This window comes from Falco punctatus (genome assembly GCF_963210335.1).
Source record: "Falco punctatus genome assembly, chromosome: 15".
In the NCBI taxonomy this organism is placed as follows: domain Eukaryota; kingdom Metazoa; phylum Chordata; class Aves; order Falconiformes; family Falconidae; genus Falco; species Falco punctatus.
The window spans coordinates 16,587,821-16,605,790 of record NC_137595.1 but is presented as its reverse complement, the minus strand read 5'-3'; the positions used below and the strand labels follow the sequence as shown (position 1 = coordinate 16,605,790).

The following is a 17,970-nucleotide window of genomic DNA, read 5'->3' as shown; positions in this document are numbered from 1 at the left end:
GCGGGGCACGCCGGGAGCGGTGGGGCAGGCGGGGCGCGGGGCACGCCGGGAGCCGTGGTCCGGCGGGGCGGGCCGGGGCCCAGGGTGCGGCTCGTGGCCCTTTAAGGCGCAGTCGCGCGAGAGGCGCGGCGGCCGATGGGCGCGTGGGGGCGCGCGGCGCTGCCCCGCGGCCCGGGATGAAGGAGGACAAGGAAAACGCCAGGCCCAAGGAGCGGCGCGGGCCCGCCGCCGGGCCGGGGGCCCCGCTGGGCACGGGCACGGCGGGTGGCACCGCCCCCGGCACGGACGGCAGGGCCGGCGGTGCCGAGCTCGACCGTCTCGAGCGGCCCAAGGACAAGAAGGAGACGCTGAGCAAGGTGCGGCCTGCGCGCGGCTCGGCGGGGCCCCCGCCGCGGTACCGGGCCTGGCGGGGCGGCCGTGGGGAGGGGGGCGCCGCGGGGGGGAAAGGGCCGGCCGCCCTGACCGCCGCCGCCGTGCGCAGGTGGTGATCCGCCGGCTGCCGCCCAGCCTGACGAAGGAGCAGCTGGAGGAGCACCTGCAGCCCCTTCCCGAGCACGACTACTTCGAGTTCTTCGCCAACGACTCCAGGTACGGCCGCCGCCCTCCTCCCTCAGCTCCCCGCGGCTCCCGGGAGCCGCCACTGCCGCCGGCCGGGTCCCGGCGAATGCCGCCGCCTCAGCCTGGCGCTCTCCCTCTTGTCGTTCTGTAGCTTGTACCCTCACATGTTCTCGAGAGCCTACATCAACTTCAAAAACCAGGAAGATATAGTCCTCTTCAGGGACCGTTTTGACGGCTACGTTTTTGTGGATCACAAAGGCAAGTGAGGGGGGTGGGCTGCCTGGCGAGCCGCTTCTGGTTTCTTTGGGTTTACTGCCTTAAGTGAATGTCATGCGGTATTTCAAAGAAGACTTCTTACTCCTTGTGGAAACTACTCAAAATCGGTTTTGTACGCTTCTGGATTGATGTTCTAGATCATGCGTAAAGTGCAGTTAAGCACATGTGAAAGCGGTAGTGGTATCAGTACAGGACCAGTTGCCACATTACTGACGTTAATACTTGTGTTGTCATACCACAGGATAAAGCCTGAAAGGTGAGAGTGAGTAGGTGGTGTCGCTGTCCAAACTAAGTGAAGCTGAGTTTAATGATACCAGACATCCTCTGCTGCTCCTCTCACCTGTTCTGTACACGTGTAACTGAATTATTTTTTGGTCAGTTTTTAATTCAGATTATTACTTGTTCCGGTTTGCAACCGAGTGAGTCATCTTGATTCTGTAAAATGAACAGCTTGTTCCTTGCAGTCTAAGTGGTGAAAGTGACTGCTCTCTGGAGATGTTAATCTGTAGGAAACAAATGTTTAATTCATTGGTTAAACATCTAAGTATTTAGTTGCTGCTTAGCTTTTTTTCTAAATATGTTAGGTATTCAGTGCATCTCATGTTCTTAGATTTTGCATTTTAGAATTGCTTACATTTAGTAGCACTGAAAAGTGTTAGTCTCTCATTGGTAGACCTTTAAATTTAGATATTTTGCAAAAGCTTTAACAAGAGTCTTCCTGTTGGCTAAGGATTTTGTCTTGAACTTTGTTTCCAGTCTGTGAGTTTCACATTTTGTCCAGCCAGGTGTTTTATGCTACACACAGCTCTGTCTGCAAGATTTCTCCTTACTTAGGAGGGTTGCGTGACAAGGTTCTAATAAGACCTAGGTCTTTTAAAAAAGCTGGTTGGCAGTGTAACAGCACACTATTTGCCATACCCAACAGCAATATTGGATTTATGCAGCCATAAATGTAGCACTTTTGTCAGAAGATAAAGTGTGTAAGCCTGCTTGTAGTGTGCCAAAAAGTGAGAGTTGCCTCAGTTGTGTTAACTGTAAATACTCTCTTCTGCTTGCATAGTGAGCACGTGGTCTGTAGGATGAGGGTATTATGTGGTGCAGTGTAGCCGAGGTGGCTGAACTGGCAATTATGGACAGTCTTAAATCTACTATTTCCTTCTTGTGAGTCTGTGAATTTGCTGGTTTGTTAACATTGTGAAAGTGTTTAGTTCATTAATTCTGCTGTCTCTAAAATGTTGTTTCAGGTTTTTTTTAATTAAATGGCTTTCAAAATACTAGATTTTTTTAATGCAGTCCAAGTCTTCTGTTATAGTATTGCATATTTCTTGTGAGGCTTACCTTCCTGCTTTAGACGTGGACAATATACTCATTATTTTATAGGTGTTTCATCTCTATTTTAATGTATTTTTCCTTTTCTTCATAACAGGTCAGGAATATGCTGCCATAGTTGAGTTTGCACCCTTCCAAAAAGCTGCAAAAAAGAAGAGTAAGAAAAAGGATGCTAAAACTGGAACTATCGAAGATGGTACAGCAGCTAGTTTTTCTCATGTGTAGACTTCAAAGTCCTAACAGTAATTTGAGTATAATGGTTTTATTGTGACACTGTAGTTGATCAATAGAATGTTTGCTTAACTGTATGTGAAGCTTACTAGCACTGCTTTGTCAGCTGTGAATCTATTAAATGCCATCATCCTAGGGAAACAATGCAGCAGCTCGTTTGAGAGCTGCCAGCTTATGAGAAGGTGACCTATAAACACAACTTATGCAAATCTAACCCAGACTTCCAGCAGTGTGCAATGCAAATTCTTTTCATGCTACAGTGTGTCTTCCCTGCCCCTCCCCCCTTTTTTTCCTCCTTCCCTTTTCCTCTCCCCTATAGATCCAGAGTACAAGAAGTTTTTGGAAAGTTACAGTGCAGATGATGAAAAACTAACCTCCACTCCTGAAACTTTGTTGGAGGAAATAGAGGCAAGAAACAAAGAGTTAATAGGTATGGAAATATGTGTATTATAGTTACATTTTCGTAGAGCACAAAGAAATGTATGTGGTGTAATTGGGAGCTCCGAATTCTTTTGTGTGCTTGCTTGGTATTTGTTAAACCTTTAGGCTAATATTGTTTCAGTGTATTTTATGTTGCTCCTGTGCTCCGAATTCCTCCCTAGATTTAAGTTTTATAACCTTCCTTCCTGTTTTAAGCTGCTAGTCAGATATTTGTTAGCCAGATGAGGCTGTGGAGGGGCTGTATTTCAGTGAGATGCAGTGATATTCCCTGCAGGCACAACTTAGGAGGTGGTGCGGTTGGGTAAAATACCACAGAAATGACCAGAATGCTCTTTTTAAGCATGTTGCATCTGTTTCAAAGTGAGAAAATCTAGGAGGAAACCTAATGCAGGCTGAATAACGCTTTACAGATAGGTGTACTGGATATTGTATTAGTGTCCTAAAGAAGTTTATAGAATCCTAATGGTTGCTGCTGTTCAGGGATAGGATTGGAATATTTGTTTCACTGCTGTATGTGAGGGGAAGAGATAGGCTGGATAATCCATGTGGTGGCTTCATTTCATATAGGGTTTTGTTGTAGGTATTTCAGTAATTGTTTAAATTTGTTTTATATATTCTCTAGCTAAAAAGACTACTCCTTTATTGAACTTCTTGAAAAATAAACAGGTAAGACATTTCCAGAATCTTCTTGTTGCTTGAAAGTACAATTTGCTCATTTAAAGCATGGGTGTGTATATTGCAGTGTATATATTGTTATGTTTCTGCCCTTCTTTTTGAAGAAGCAGCTTTTGACCCAGCTTACTTGTTAACATCTGGTTCACATGTTGCAAACTACTAGAATGCTGGCCTTTGCAGGAATGGTGGTGCTTTGCGTGCATTCTGGTCACAGCTAAACATTCTTGTGGCACTGCCAAACCAGATTCCATTTTAATGGTTTCATTTTTAGTGCAGTTATGGCTGAGGTCCTTGTAGATGATCTATCTTCTAGCACGTGATATCATTTTAACTTTTAGCAACAGAAAAGTTCACAAACGGAGTAGATTTAATTAAAAATTAGAATGCTAAAGGCTGAGGCTAGTGTTGTGTGTGTTTAAGACTGTGCAAACCAAGGCTTATGAGCAAGGGGGGGAAAAATGAGATGCTGCTGTGACATGGTCAGGATTCACAGCAGAACAGCAGAGACGACAGGACCTTTTTTTTTTTTTTTTTCCTTTTATAATAGGGGCATTTTTGAAGTGAGTTATTTGGCAAGGAAGTACTTTATTGCTTTGCAGCAGGGTGTCTTGTTAAGCTTAAAGGGATGTTTTCTAGTGTGAAAATACACTATTTCTCTTTGCTTTTACACACACAGAGACTGAGAGAAGAAAAAAGAGAGGAGAGGAGGAGGAGAGAATTGGAAAGAAAAAGGCAAAGAGAAGAAGAAAGAAGAAAATGGAAAGAGGAGGAGAGAAGGAAGAGAAAAGAAGCAGAAAAACTGAAGAAGGTAGACAGATGCCCAGAAAAAGAAAGAGACAGATCAAAAGAAGAACCAAAGATTAAGGTCTAGAACAGTTCTTTATTATAAACTGTTACGCTCCCTTTCCCTATTATTTGTATATCAGTCTCTCAAAATGTGCTTTGAGTATTGTGTGAAGAATAACATAAGTTTGGTGTTAGTAAATTACCACTTTTTTGTAATATTCAATATTGGGCATTGTAAAGGTTTACATGCTGTAATGCTTCATAGAAATATTTAAAGCTTTTGTCATGTGACTGTTGTACATGCTGTGGTAAACAATTGTGAATTCACTGTGGAATCGGAGACTATTTTAAAGCTTTCTAAAATGGCCTGTTTTAAGAGAAAAATCTTAGTCTGCTGTGTGGATTATGCTTACTCATACACTCCAGCTTTTAGAAATACTACAGATTTGTAGTAATATTAACGTTTATTTCTTACTGGACTATGGTTCCTTTTGATGCAATTTCAGTGTTGTGCCAGACAATATGTGTTAGAGTGAGCTTTTTAGTTGAGACTTCTGTTTTCTTTGTAGCTACTTAAGAAGCCTGAAAAAGATGAAAAAGACTTGGAGAAAAAAGAAAAATCCAAGAAACTGGAAAAAGAGACTCTGAGGGAGGAAAAAAATGCGAGTAGTGCATCTGCCAAACGATCTGATGGGGAGACAAAAGAAGAGAAGGCAAAAAAGTATTCTAGTACTTGCTATAAATATATATATGTATATATAACTTGTTTCCTGATCATGCTAAGGCTTAGGCTGCTCTGCCATGACCATGTCTTCAAATACCTTTCAAATTCTTTTTGATATAAGGCATGGGATGTATTCTCTGTGGCAGTGCACATCCCCATGATTACAGAAAGCTGTGTGAACTACCTGACAATTCTTCACTAGTGGACAAATTTTAATAGTTTTGCAACTCACTGTAGGAGCTCCAAAAAAGAAGCCCAGGTGCAGGTGACCTGCAGCAGGCTGTGAGCACTGTCCTTGCAATGAGAGAATTATAACTGTGGCAAGAGGAGAAGTGTACTCCAGTTACTAGTCCCTTTAAGTCTTGTGGAAGGTCAAAGTGAGAAGTGTAATTCTCAACAACTCCGTGATCCATTCCAGATTCAGTTCTGCCATGTGAGAAATAGAGATGAGACAGAGAAACTTGGGTGTTTTCCAAAGCCAGAGGAGACTCAGCCAGCTGTGTGAGGAGAAGGCTAGGAAATGCCAGCAAGTCAGTGTCATCTCTGGTTATCATGCATGACTTGGGTTATTACAGCTTCCCAAAAGCTCCCTAGAACCTACCAGTGTGTCGTCTTCATGTTGCACATTTACACCCCTATTGCATTGATCTCCCAGGTCTGTTGGATGAATCTTTTGAGCTTAATTTTCAGTTTTGTTTTCATACAGATCGGAAGATGAGTGTGTAAAGGACTACAGGGACCGAGATAGAGATTTTGAAAGAGACAGAGAATATGAGAGAGCACAGAGGGAGAAACTGAGACGCCAAGAAGAGGAGCGTCGGAGGCAGAAAGAGCGCTTTGAGAAAGAGAAGGTTTTTAGAAGAAAAGAGGAAGAGGTGAAAAAGGAGAGAGACTTACTCAGAGAAAAGGGAAAGAAAAGTGATCTTACAGACTTTACCAGCAGCACGGACAAATCTGAGAAAGTAACCAAAGACGATAAAAAAGAGGATACAATTAAGAGGGATCGTATCAGAAACAAGGTGCTGGATTTCTTTAAATTCATGTGTTGATTCACAGGACCAGTTTGTGGTTGTTTAGGATGAAAACACTTAGAGGAAAGAACCATGTGGTTTCTCTGTTGAAACTTCTCCCTGTTCTGGTAACAAACTCTGCCATTGCAAGAAAGTTTACCCATTTGTCTGCTAAAGCCTGCTAAATTGTTTGTGGTATTTCTTGCCACTGCAGGAATTAAGCCCAGATACTTTGGGCTAAACTGTGAAGGCACTGATCCCTTTTCATTTGCTGACTTATGCCGTAGGCTGTACCTTTAAGGTCTCAGTAGAGCATCGGTAATCTGCCTGTATCTCTGCTGGTGCTATACATGCCTGAAAATACATCTCAAAGTTGGGAGTGTGATTGAACAGGTTCCTCCAAAACGAGGGCAAGACTGCTACGTGCAGAATGTAATAGGAAAATCTGAAGACTCAAGAAATAGTGTCTTGAGTTTAGTTTTTTTACATACTTTGCAAATCTCTTTTTGCAGTGTCAGAATGCATGTTTTCCGTGTCACTTAAGGCGTTATCAGGTACAAATGAAACTCAAGGTTTTGAAGAAGCTTTGAGGTTGGCCTCTATTCTGAGAGAGGGTGAGCTGAACTCATCCAAGAAGAAACTCTTTACAAATAACTTCAACTATGTGAAGTGTTCTTTGTGGCTTGAACAGGGATGTTGCCTTACAACAGAGACTACCTTGGTTTGAGACAGTTGCAGTTACATTGCCACCATGGTGGAATAATTTAACTTAAAACGCCTTGAAAATTTTGAATTTGAGCTGTTTCTGATATCACTGATGCTGTAATAACCATGATAGCATGGGGCTGTGAAAGAGTCTAAATAGTTCTGATCTATTTCAGGATCGTCCAGCAATGCAGCTGTACCAGCCAGGAGCCCGAAGCCGAAGCAGATTGTGTCAGTATGAAGACAGTGCTGTGAAGCCCACAGATCAGGGAGCGGATAAGAAACAAGAGAGTGAGACCAGTAATACGAAGGAAGAGGAGTGACTAGTGTGCAAGCCTTATGTGTTCTGACTGTCTGTGCAGCCAAAGAGCATGTACTACGCAATCCAGAAGTGCCTTCGAAGTGAAGAAGGAACACAGGAAGAAAAGGGGGCATTGTGCTGTTGGATGTTTCTGGTTAAAGACCCTCAGTTGTAGATTCGGAATTTGAAATGTGTTCTCATTGTATTTTCAGTTATTTGAATTTATTTTCCCAGCATCTAACTACAACGGAGAAGAGAATCTTTGCAAAGTAGAAAGACTTTATGGCCTTAAGTATGATAATAAATGAGTCGTGTGGTCAGGAGGAGATGACAGCTGGATCTAAAGCCAGAGCTTTACTGTAAAGCCATGGGAGCCAGTGTTTGACGCACTTAAGCGGCGCGAGCTCGAAGTTGCCTGGAGTTAACACAGGTGTTGCTGTGTTGCGTGGTGCTCCTGCCTGAGGCAGTGAGGACTAGGTTGTGTTAGTCTGGCTGAGGCAGGTACCAGGTGGGGGTTGTTGAGGATCCAGTGACCAGGAGCCCTTGGGCAGGTAGAGAGGAGAACATCTGGCATTGCAGTGGCAGCAGTAGGGAGGGAGAGGCCCTCCTCTTCGGTGGTTCTCTGGATAAAGTAACCAAGTTGGAGTGTATGAATAAGCTGGCTTAATTGACAAATTCTCATGTAAAGTCTGCCTATGTTGAAATGCTTATTTTTAATCAAATGTAGCTGGTTTGGGCATCCTGTTCTTTTCCAGCGTTCTCCCTTGGAGGCTGAAATGTTTCCGAACTCCTGCCTTCTTGGCACCGCTTCCTCTTCCCTCGTAACCTGAAGTATTATTGTTTTACAGCCCAGAGAGAGACTTCGCCAGTAGCAGCTCCTCCCCAGCTAGCGCCTGTTACCCGTAGCTCTTTTGTACCGAACCCAATAAACTCGCAGAAACCCTGCCGCCGCCCTGCCTCGCTGCCCGCCGCTGCGTCGCGCCCGCCGCGCCGCCAGGGGGAGCGCTGCCCGCCGCGCCGCTGGGGGCGCTGTGCCCGCCGCTCCCGCCCGCGCCGCCGCCTCGCTCGCCGCGTCCCCCCGCCCCTTCCGCCTCTTCCACCGCCGCCATCGCCGGGAGGCCGGGCAGCTCCGCGCCATGGTGAGACCATCGGCCGCCATCCGCCGCCCTGCCGCGCCACCCCGAGCGCTCCGGTCGCCGCTGGCTGCCTTGGGGATCCCGGCAGGCGGGGGGGCGGAGCGGGAGGGCCCCAGGTGCACCCTTCCCCGGCTGAGCCCCCCGGCCCGGGCCCTGCTCGGCGGGGCCAGCCGCCCGCCCCGGCTGAACCCCCGGCCCGGGCCCTGCTCGGCGGAGCCCCTGTCCCGGGCCCGGCAGAGCTGCCCGCGGGGCCGTGCGGCGCTAACGGCTGCCTGCTTTCTTTTCCAGTCGTCCCACAAGACGTTCAAGATCAAACGCTTCCTTGCTAAGAAGCAGAAGCAGAACCGGCCCATCCCGCAGTGGATTCGCATGAAAACGGGCAATAAGATCAGGTAACTTGTGAATGCGGGCTGGTGCTTTCCCAGGGCCGCGGCCGCACAGGCTCAGGCCCGCCCTGCCTGCGCGCTCAGCTCACAAGCCCGTTGTCCAGAGTGTTTCTGCAAGGGAAAGTGCAGGCTGTGGCTGTGGCTACAGCACAGGCATGTTGGTGGCGATAGGCCGCTCCTCTGGATGCTGCTGGCTCGCTGTTTTCTTGAGGCATGGTGGGGCTTTCATGCCAGTCCCTTCTGCGGCAGGTTAGTTCCTGCCAGGGCTCTGCAAGTGTCCACGTAATGGCACGTGTAAAGCGTGAACTGTACGTGTGGATAATTAATTCCAGAACTTGTACCCTGGTAGCCTCTCTGCTTCTGACATTCCACTTTGCAACACCTTTCCCCTCTCTCATAGCTGTCCCTCTGGGTTCCTGTGTTTCCAAGGAACAGTATCTTGCTGGGCATGGGTGTTCTGAGATACAGAAGGTTGTGCGTAAAGGAGCAAAGGGCTTGTTGGGTGGATGGGAAATAAAATGGATAGTTTAAGATCCTTGACACATGACTTCAGAATTAACGTACAACAGTGTGGTTTTGTTTGCTTACAGTGTTTGTTTTAAAGCACTGTATTTAGGAAAGTGCAGTGAGTACTGTAGAATACTGGGTACATGTGAGGCATGCAGAAGGTGGTGCGTATCGGAGCCCTCTGGTTTAAAAGCTTCAACCAATACAGTTTGGTCACTTACACTGTGCAGCTGGCTTTTTATCTCGTATATTCCCTTGTCTAGACTTTCTGAGAGAACAGGATTCTTCCAGATCATTTTTAGTCCTAAGTACTGAGGAGAGTGACAGTAGCAGTGGCTGGCTCAGGCAGTGATACTGCACAGAAGTGCCAGATTCTGTTCCTGTTAACTTCCCCTGACTGGTTTCTTTCCAGGCAAAATTGGTGTCGTGTGCCCCAAACTGTATCCCTGTCTTCCAGACACCGACTTGTAACAGGGTTCTGTTTTAGCTAAATCACAGTACTTTGAAATACTTTATCATGGGGCAAAACCATGATTTTTTTTGTCCTGTGGCACTTCAGTACTGCAGTCATCAGTTTTATCCGAACTGTGGCTAAAGCAGGCTGCAATTACAGTGCTTCATTCTGTGGGAGTACTGCCATTTTCCTGCTGAGAGTAACTCGTGTTAACGCTGTCTTCGGTTTCACCTATACAGTGGTGAAACTGTATGTTCTTAACATGTACAAGTACATACTCATAAATTAATATACTTTCCTGGAAGAGGGCCTTTTCCATACGCTGCTCTGCTTTTGTATTTTGAAAAAAAGTGATACTTGTGTTAGACCATGAACTGCGTTCAGGAGGTAGTTTTCATTATCGTTAGACAGTATGTACAAGATCCCAGGTCTTGTGTCTAAATGAGGAGGCAGGATATTCACGCGCCAGTGCTGATGCATCTGTGCAGGCATTGTTGTCTCTGAGGTTTGGATTCTGTCACGGTAACAATTTATGTGCTAGTTGGTTAGTGAATGAAGAAAGTAAACAGGTGGAAATTTTTTAAAAAAGTATACAGCTAATTATTGTTGGCAGCTTGCTGTCTAAAGAAGGATTTCAGTCCTTTACTGTTGAGCTAATTCAAGGTGGTTTCAGTCCGCCTTGATCCTCGAATGTGTGTGTGCACTTTGCTAATTTACACTGCTTTTGTCTTAGGTACAACTCCAAAAGGAGACACTGGAGAAGGACCAAGCTGGGCTTGTAAGAGAGACTGTCTCCTGGGAACTCTAATTAAACACTTGTCTTTCTGCGTCAGATTGATAAACCCTGTACGCTGTTCGGTGACCCCTGAGTGATTCCTGCTGTAGTGTTGGACTGCAATTACCAGTAGTTTTGGTTTTTTATGAGCTGGTCTGGGATATTGATGTTAACTGGGGAAAATCTTGAAGTAATTTGCATCTGAAACATGGAGACTGTGTTCTATTAGTGTTCTTTTTTTCGGGCTTCATCATGAGTATTGACAGTGTACAGGCTTACTAATAAATATGGACCTGAATATCTTGCTTGGAATTATTTTATATCTATATATGGATAGTAACAGAGAACAAAAACTAACAGTATCGTGAATGTAACCTCACTTGGTGTGAGACGCTTTGTCAGCTCTTTTCAGGTAGACTGTGGCTTCCTTTTCACTTTTGTAAACCTTTTGAGAGCCAAGTGTACCAATTATTTAAAGAAAAAGGGATAAGAATCAGAACTGATTTTAGAGGAGTTAACTGGAAGAAAATCTCTTCCTAGGCAAACTGAAATAGGTTAAAAAAAAGTCTTGGAGAGACATGTTTGAAAAAGACTTCACTTTATGATCCGTAGACCATGGTGGCTACAGTAGCAGGAGTGTCAGCCTCTTGCTACTTAACCCTGCGGAAGACTGGATTACATTTCTTGTAGATTTATGAAATGCTGTTAAGAAAAGTGAGTAGCGTTGTCAGAATTTGCTAAAGGTGTGTCTGTATAGCCACTGGGTGCATTTTATGGGGCTGAAAAGTGAAGCACACTGAATATGCTCGTCTGGGGTAAGGTGGCTTCCCGCTGGCGGCGTGTTGTGGTAGGTGAGGGGGATCCAGACTAACAACCTTTTGCTAAACCAAGTCAATCCCCAGCTACCACCCTCTCTTCCATTATGCTTAAAAGTCTGATGTTCCCTGTGGCTGGCTTCTGTCACAGCTGCAGATTCTTGACTCCACCGCTATGTCCTACGTGGCCCTTTTGAAAATCCAGCGTGGGCCACATCCCACATCGTGTAGCTGGGCCTGTTGGTCAGTCAGATAACTGTTTCAGTAATGGGAGAGCATGTCTGAACTGCAGGTGTTGAACAGCACAAAAGGTGGCACAACAGCGCTGGGCAAATGCTGACACGTTACATGCCCAGAAGTATGGTACAAATACTTGCCCAGGTGGTGAGAACATGGAGCAGAGAATAGTCAGTGGTGCTTGAATACCGAGACCATTGCCCGTCCTGGTCCTGCACCTGAGCAGCGTCACGGCAAGGCTGCCCCAAACACTCGCCTGTGTCAGCTGTAGGTGGCTCCTGTGCTCAGCTGAGGGTGGCGGTTTCTTACCACATGTGGGTCTGGTCCCGGAGATCAGAACAGCACCCGGAGCTGCTCTCAGGACGTGGGGCAGGGCAGCCCTTAGAGCCTGGGGTTAAGATCCTGGATGGGCAGTGGGTGCAGTGGAATAATCTAGTTGAAAGTTTCACTTGGGAGGTGGGAAAGGAGGAGGAAAGGGAAGAATACGGCAAGGGCAGCGGATAGCTTTATCTCCTACAAAATGCAATACTTTTACAGACTAGTACATAATGTCTGCGTGTTCCCTAGGATATGTAATAACCTTTCAAGTTTTGTTCGGAGCTTTGTGTTGGCTTGATGGAGTTGGTCTTGATGCCAGCCACAGGTGCAGCTTGATGTAAGATGTTCTCAGCAGAAGGGTAGTAACTCAAGATGTTGCTCAAAGGAAGAGTTGGCAGCTATGTAAAAAGGGTGAGAGGAAAGAAGCGATTAAACCACTCAGAACAGTCAGCACTCCCGCTCCTCAGCACTGGCCTTCTCCACTGGGGCCTGTGAAACATCTATTTACCGCAGGGAAGTGGAGGAGTCGTCTGTGGCTCAGTGCCGAGTTCTGCGTGGCTGCTGCTCCTTTCCCTTCTGCACTGCAGGCCTGGGATGGACGCTCCGGTCAGCAGGAAAGAACGGGAGGGAGGTGCAAGCCCGTTCACGGATGTAGCTGTGGCAAAGCCCATCCTGATGCCGAGGGCTGTGAAGGTGCTGCTTTCCGGGTTCAGCCTGCTGTGGTGGCTCAGCTCCTGGGTGGCAGCTTCCGGAGGAAGCTTCAGCCTGCCACGCTTTTTGTGTTGTGGCTTTTCATGTGGAAGGTAAATGGATTTTTATCTCCTTCGTGTTACAATTCATTGCAAACAATGCTGGGCAGCAGCATATGCCAAGCACATGTAAATGCCCAACAATACCTCGCTCAGAGCTTATGGCAGCCTCTGCCTCCTGGAGTGTGCTGGAGGTTTCTGTGAGCGCAGGAGAGCAAGGCTGGGATTTTTACCAGCTTCAGGACACTTCAGCAGTATCTTCTGGCTTCTCTTCCTGTCTCCCAAGAGTCTTGTTTCTACTTCGTGATCAGGGGGAAGTAGTAACTGCAACAGGAAAGCAGCAGACGGCATTGCCAGAGATGTTTCAACAGACGCTCACGTGATACAAACACCTTTACCCCAATGGTTTTTAGTCTCTCCTACGCCCTTCTCTTTGAAGCAGGTGTTTAGGAAATAACAGCGCTGCTGAGGATCAAAGATCAGCCTTGGAGCCCTGCAGACCACCCCCTGCCTCTCCCCATCACCGCGGCTGGCAGGCAAAGCTGCTTTTTTTAAAAAAGAGTTTCTCTTTTAATCGTATCTCTGAGGATCTGGCTGAGGAGGAAAAAAGTCATTTTATGGACTTGAGAATGGAAGAAGACAGTTTTCTCCATGGCATCTGTGGGAAAGCTTTCCTGAGCAATAGATTGAACTATTTATTACTGTTTATTAGTAGTCTCCCTATTACTATCATTACTGGGCTATTTTTATTAGATGGAAGCAGCTTCTATCAAGAAGCTGCTTTGGAAAATAACCCCTCATATTATTTTTCCCAGTTTCAAATTTGATTGACTTTTCACATTGGACATTAAGGCATCGCACAAAGTAAATTTAGTACAAAATAAAATTGGGTTAAACTCAATCTGCAGAACCTTAACCGACACAGGTACCCCTGGGTCTGAATGATTGCTGTTGTTCCTGTGGCAGCTCTCTGCCCTCTCTTTCCATGTGAGAGTCACAGGAGGGGATCAAGGACCTCTGCAGGACTGGGCTAACACACAATAACCAAGATGTCAACAGAAGCTTTAAGGAAAAAAATTAAATCATTTGGATATTCTAGCCCATTAATTTTGGTGGATATACGTCTGTTTTCTGAGTGAGAAGCAAGGGAGAGCTGATTGTATACTTAAAGACTGCTTTTTACACATGCCTGTATTTCCAAACCGACTGCCCCTCTGTAGGTATGAAAATAAACCACGCAAGGCAGAGGTGTGGGTCACTGGAAGTGGCGTGGTGTTTGGGGCAAACACAACATACAGCAGCAGAAAGAGTATTGCGATTTGAAGAAGATCTTTTTTTTTCTTCTGTGGAGAGGAACCCTTGCAGGGCAGGCAAGGCTGGGGTGGTGGTGGTGATGAGTATGTTGTAACACCACTCAGAGAAGCAGGGCTTTGGTCTTCCTCCTGAAGCGCCTGCTTGATTTGCCCTGGAGTAGAATACAGCTTCAAACTCACAAGCAAAACATGGGGGAGGAAAGGCTGCTTTCAGGGGGGTTTGCTTAGCTGTCAAGGGGAGGCAAGTACTAAAAAACGTTTAGTCTTATTTAACCATAGCGCTTGCCAGTTAAATTTTACTTTTGAATGGAACATTGAAGTCCACGTTTCCTGGTGCAATGTGATTAAGCTGCGGGTACAAATGCCAAGAAAACCGCTCCTCCAAGGAAATGCTCACTAGTTCCACTGTTTGCTCTGTGCCTTACTCAGAGGAGGATGTAAGAGCAGTCCTGTGCTCCCTCCCCGACAGCCTGCCGCTGTGAAAGGGTGACAGAGGACTAAGAGGTCAAAAAATATTCTGTCAGACATACACCAGCCTTTATCAGCAGCACTTGGGTTACCAAAACTTGGGCTGGTGTGACCAGACTCGTTAGAAGCCAGCCTGCTGCCCCATGGCATGGATGTGGCCAGAGAAGTTCTGGAAGGAGCTATGTTGCCATAGTCTTCAATCTCTTAAGAAGTTAAAGCATTACAAAACCACTATAGATCAGGCATTACATCCATTCCCAGTGTGTTTTGCATGTTTCTGCTGCTGACCTCAGTGATTAAAAACATGTCCAGACACATCTACGTGTCCACCCAGCCACCTGGACGGACACTATCAGTCACTGGATCACCGTCCACTCATCTGGAGGCTGTTCTTCCATGTGTCATCCACTGAGACTGGATTATTCCAGTGTCACAGCAGCATTTCAGTGCAGAGTCTGAATATAAATGGGGTTTGCTCAGGGTCTGTGAAACCCACAGGCTGAAGTTCCCCCAAGGAAGTTACCTGTATCTTTCTGCATCAAGGTGCGAGATCTTGAGTGGCCAGAGGTGATCCTGAGTCGCTTGGTCACCCCTGCAGACCCCCAGAAAGGCAACTGGAAAGAAACTGCGACTTCCCTCTGAAGCGAGGTGTCTCCGCAGGGGCTGCTGCTCTGCAGTGGGGAACAGAAACTCCCCGGTTGCTGTCTGAGTCTCTTCTCAAATGGGACTGCTATTTAAGGAGTAGAAATGGCCTCATGCTGATGAAAAAGGGGAAGAGCAGTTGTTTTTCTGAGGATACTTTGAAGCAGCCCTGCCTTCCAGAATGTGAAAAGCGAGTTGAAATCAGCTGGGCAGAGCTGCATTTGGTGAAAAAAAAACACAAACAGGAGAGCAGAGGCTTTCCCCTTTTAATGCAGTTATCCGTACATACATGTGGGGTTATGCTGCTGTGGGAATGTTTCTCAAGTTTCATTTTCGAGCATGACCTCAGTAGCAACAAAGATAATTTCACAGCCTTTGTACCTTTTCCATGGTTTTAAGCAATGAATCATCTTTCCAGAGCTGCTCCTGGACTTCAGTCCCTGTGGGAGCCACCACGGGCATCCCTCCTGCCTCCTCCGCTCTGGCCCCCATCCTAGCGAGGCTGAGCATCTTGGGCTCCTCTGGATGAGGGTCCCCATGGAAGGGCTGCCAGGGGGACCTGTCTTGCACTTTGAAAGGCTTCTCTGGGCCTGGCCTCCTCTGGCAAGATGGGCACTCCAGCTCTTTCTTCACTGAGAAACAGCTTTAGCTGTCATAAACAACCAGCAGCCCAGAGGAAGTGCATGTGGCAGAGATCCGGGGATCTCACAGGGAGCCGGAAAGGGTTTGCAGCTCGGTGGCACGGTCTGCTTGTCTGTACCCGGTCTCCCTGCCGGCAGAGAAGCGTACATAAAAAAGTGTTGGGGGGGGGGGGGGTTGTTTCTGAAGCCATAGTTGCTTCTACATCGCCAGCCCAGTGCCAGGTCTCTGGCATCTCAGAGTATGTTTGTGAAATATTTGATATTCTGTCAGTGTCTCTATCCAGGCACCCGAGGTGCCATGACCAGTCCAACCTCGCAGCACTTCTGGGAGCCAGGGCAGTGCCAACAGCCTCATTTTACAGGTGGGAGAACCAAGTCACCGAGTCGCTGTGTGACACACCTACAGTCACACGCAAAGCCTGCCGGCAGCCTGGGATGGGCAGCCCAAACACATACCCCCAGCTCCCAGCGTGGTACATCAGCTCCTGTGGGGGGTCAGCATCCCCCCATGGGGAAGCGGGGGGTCGGGAAGCAGCAGGGCCGGCACGTAGGCCCCCACTGTGGGTCCTTGCTGGGCTGCAGCAAGGAGTCCCCATCAGCAGGGGCAGGGGGTGAAACCCCCTCCAGGGATGGGCGGTTTTTTGGAAGGGCTGTCCCCAGGCAGTGCTCCCCATGGCTGTGGTGGCCCCACACACACTCACACCAGCACAGCCCCAAAAGACCATGCGAGACCCAGGGTGGCTGTGGTGCCCCTGTGCAGGGGGTTAATGCCCACGTGGCCGGGATTTCAAGTGCCAGCCCTTGCCAAATTCCCAGCTCCCTGCAAGCTTTTCTGGCTGCTGTTCAGCGTGGGTTTGCAGGCGAATGGGGCCAGGGGAGCTTCAGCGCTCCTGGAAGAAAGTAAATGCCTGCCTGACAAAGTCCCGGAGGGTTGACAGGCTCCAGGAATGCGGGGCTTTCCCCGCAGCCCCGGAGTCCACACAGTCCTGCCCTGCCCTGGCCTCTCTGGATGACTTACAGTTGTTGTTGGTGTTGTAAGAGTGCAGCTGGACCAAGTCCTCCTCCAAGGCCCCCGCCAGCTCCTTCAGCTCCCTGGAGGTGTCTGCCCTCAGGTACTGCCAAGCCTTGCGCCCATTGTGGTCCCTGCGGCTGGTGTCTGCTCCGTAAGCTCCCACCAGCACTTTGATGAGCAGCTCGTGTCCCTGCAGGGCAGCCAGGTGCAAGGGGGTGAGCCCACCACTGGCTGTGGGGATGTTCACGTCGACGGGATAGCCCCTCTTTTGCGCGTGGGAGATGACCTGGATGAAGCTCTCATGGTGGCCATGCTTGGCAAGCCAGTGGATAGCGGTGAAGCCCGTCACAAAGTCTTTCCTGGTCAGCAGGCTGGGATCCAGGTCCAGCAGCCTGATGATATTGTCTGCATCGCCCTGGGCCACCGTCAGCAGCCACTCGTGCTCCAGGGGATCCAGAGCAAGGGACAGCACCTCAGGGCTCTGCTCGGGTTTCGGCTCTTGGTGCGGCCCTGCAAGGAGACTGCTGCTGTTGGATGTCTTCTGAGCGGTGGCAAACCGCATGGTGCTGCTGGGGCTATTGCTCTGCAGGAGGATTTCCTTCAGCTCCTTCCTCCGGGCACTGCCAGGGCCGAGAGAGAGCCTACCTGCTGTCCTACCCCAGCTCCCCAGGCCCTGGCTTCCCCGGCTGATGCTCCTGTTGGTGTCCATCTTCTGCAGCGGATGGAAACGCTCTCTACTCCCTGTGGCGGCCGGCCAGAGATGGGAGCTGCGGGCTAGGCTCCCTGCTTGGGGCTGGGTGGCTTCCAGGAAGGTGAATGTCCGGATGATGCCAGCTACCTTCTGCGTTGCCGAGCCCTGCTCCCGCTCCCGCCGGGCCATGGCAGTGCTTCCCGTGGGGCTGGCAGGCAGCTCGCTCCCCGGCAGGGCACAGCTCTCGACCCACGCTGCCCCAGCGGCAGGCAAAGGAGGAACCGACTGTGCGTGGCGGGAGGGCACACCAGGCAGGGCGGCGGATCTGCTGCACTGCTGCACTGCCGGGGTGGCGCAGGCGACCTTTGCACGCTGCGTCTGCTGCCGGTGCTGAGCACGACTGCAGCCACGGGCCACCCGCCCCCCGGCCCCGCTGCAGCGTCACAGAGGGAGAGCGGGTGGGTGTGCGGGGCCGCTGCGGCGGGCAGAGGTGGAGGGTCCTGGGCAGCCTGATGCTGGTGTTACAGAAGACATTTGATGAGCTAACTGTGTTCTTCTCCCTGAACAGCCTCGTTAGCATTAGCAGCTAAAGCAGCTGAAGCCTTAGGCCGCAAGAGCCGCCCAAGCGTAAACTTTTGATACAAGTAATGCTGCCGACAAAGAACTCCCTGAATCCAGCAGATCTGAGCAGAGCGAAGAAGTTAAGGACCAAGGAGACATTCCCAAGAGAATGCAGGAACCAGAAGGCGGCCAGCCCAGCGACAGCCAAACCCAGTAAGGAATCAGGAGA

At 48.6% G+C, this 17,970-nt stretch overlaps 3 protein-coding genes across 6 annotated transcripts; 2 read left to right on the top strand and 1 right to left on the bottom strand.

Moving 5' to 3' along the window:
- Nucleotides 1–43: 43 nt before the first annotated feature.
- UPF3B (UPF3B regulator of nonsense mediated mRNA decay) lies at nucleotides 44–7,981 on the top strand. Its single transcript, XM_080365791.1, has 10 exons — nucleotides 44–356; nucleotides 482–588; nucleotides 710–816; nucleotides 2,261–2,359; nucleotides 2,714–2,824; nucleotides 3,458–3,501; nucleotides 4,187–4,375; nucleotides 4,866–5,017; nucleotides 5,727–6,039; nucleotides 6,912–7,981. Exons 1-10 carry the CDS (start codon nucleotides 177–179, stop codon nucleotides 7,056–7,058), a joined length of 1,449 nt encoding a protein of 482 aa, XP_080221917.1. The 5' UTR covers nucleotides 44–176; the 3' UTR covers nucleotides 7,059–7,981.
- Nucleotides 7,107–10,592, top strand: RPL39 (ribosomal protein L39; the record flags this gene model as incomplete). The annotated part of the gene is made up of 4 exons (XM_080365203.1): nucleotides 7,107–7,171; nucleotides 7,974–8,175; nucleotides 8,461–8,564; nucleotides 10,253–10,592. The coding sequence occupies 4 exons, from the start codon at nucleotides 7,107–7,109 to the stop codon at nucleotides 10,299–10,301; spliced, it is 420 nt and encodes a 139-aa protein (XP_080221329.1). The 3' UTR covers nucleotides 10,302–10,592.
- On the bottom strand, nucleotides 10,428–17,616 carry SOWAHD (sosondowah ankyrin repeat domain family member D). 4 transcript variants are annotated; one of them, XR_013923849.1, is made up of 3 exons: nucleotides 16,496–17,615; nucleotides 14,718–15,051; nucleotides 10,428–12,737 (listed from the first exon to the last, which is right to left on the bottom strand). XR_013923849.1 is itself a non-coding variant. In XM_080365794.1 (2 exons), the coding sequence occupies exons 1-2, from the start codon at nucleotides 17,367–17,369 to the stop codon at nucleotides 12,013–12,015; spliced, it is 924 nt and encodes a 307-aa protein (XP_080221920.1). In that variant the 5' UTR covers nucleotides 17,370–17,616; the 3' UTR covers nucleotides 10,428–12,012. The 4 variants fall into 4 exon arrangements, 3 of the variants coding, with proteins under 3 accessions (XP_080221920.1, XP_080221921.1, XP_080221919.1); XM_080365794.1 differs by lacking the exon at nucleotides 14,718–15,051 and having other exon boundaries at nucleotides 10,428–12,062; nucleotides 16,496–17,616; XM_080365795.1 differs by lacking the exon at nucleotides 14,718–15,051.
- Between the last annotated feature and the right edge of the window lie 354 nt (nucleotides 17,617–17,970).

What these genes read in the sequence shown, in the direction of transcription:
- UPF3B (XM_080365791.1), top strand. Translation starts at nt 177, where the DNA reads ATGAAGGAGGACAAGGAAAACGCCAGGCCCAAGGAGCGGCGCGGGCCC. An exon ending in AGAAGGAGACGCTGAGCAAG is followed by an intron (nt 357 to 481) that starts GTGCGGCCTGCG and finishes CGCCGTGCGCAG; the next exon opens with GTGGTGATCCGCCGGCTGCC. An exon ending in AAGAAGAACCAAAGATTAAG is followed by an intron (nt 4,376 to 4,865) that starts GTCTAGAACAGT and finishes TTTTCTTTGTAG; the next exon opens with CTACTTAAGAAGCCTGAAAA.
- SOWAHD (XM_080365793.1), bottom strand. Translation starts at nt 17,369, where the DNA reads ATGGCCCGGCGGGAGCGGGAGCAGGGCTCGGCAACGCAGAAGGTAGCT. An exon ending in TTACAACACCAACAACAACT is followed by an intron (nt 15,606 to 16,495) that starts GTAAGTCATCCA and finishes CTCTGCCGGCAG; the next exon opens with GGAGACCGGGTACAGACAAG.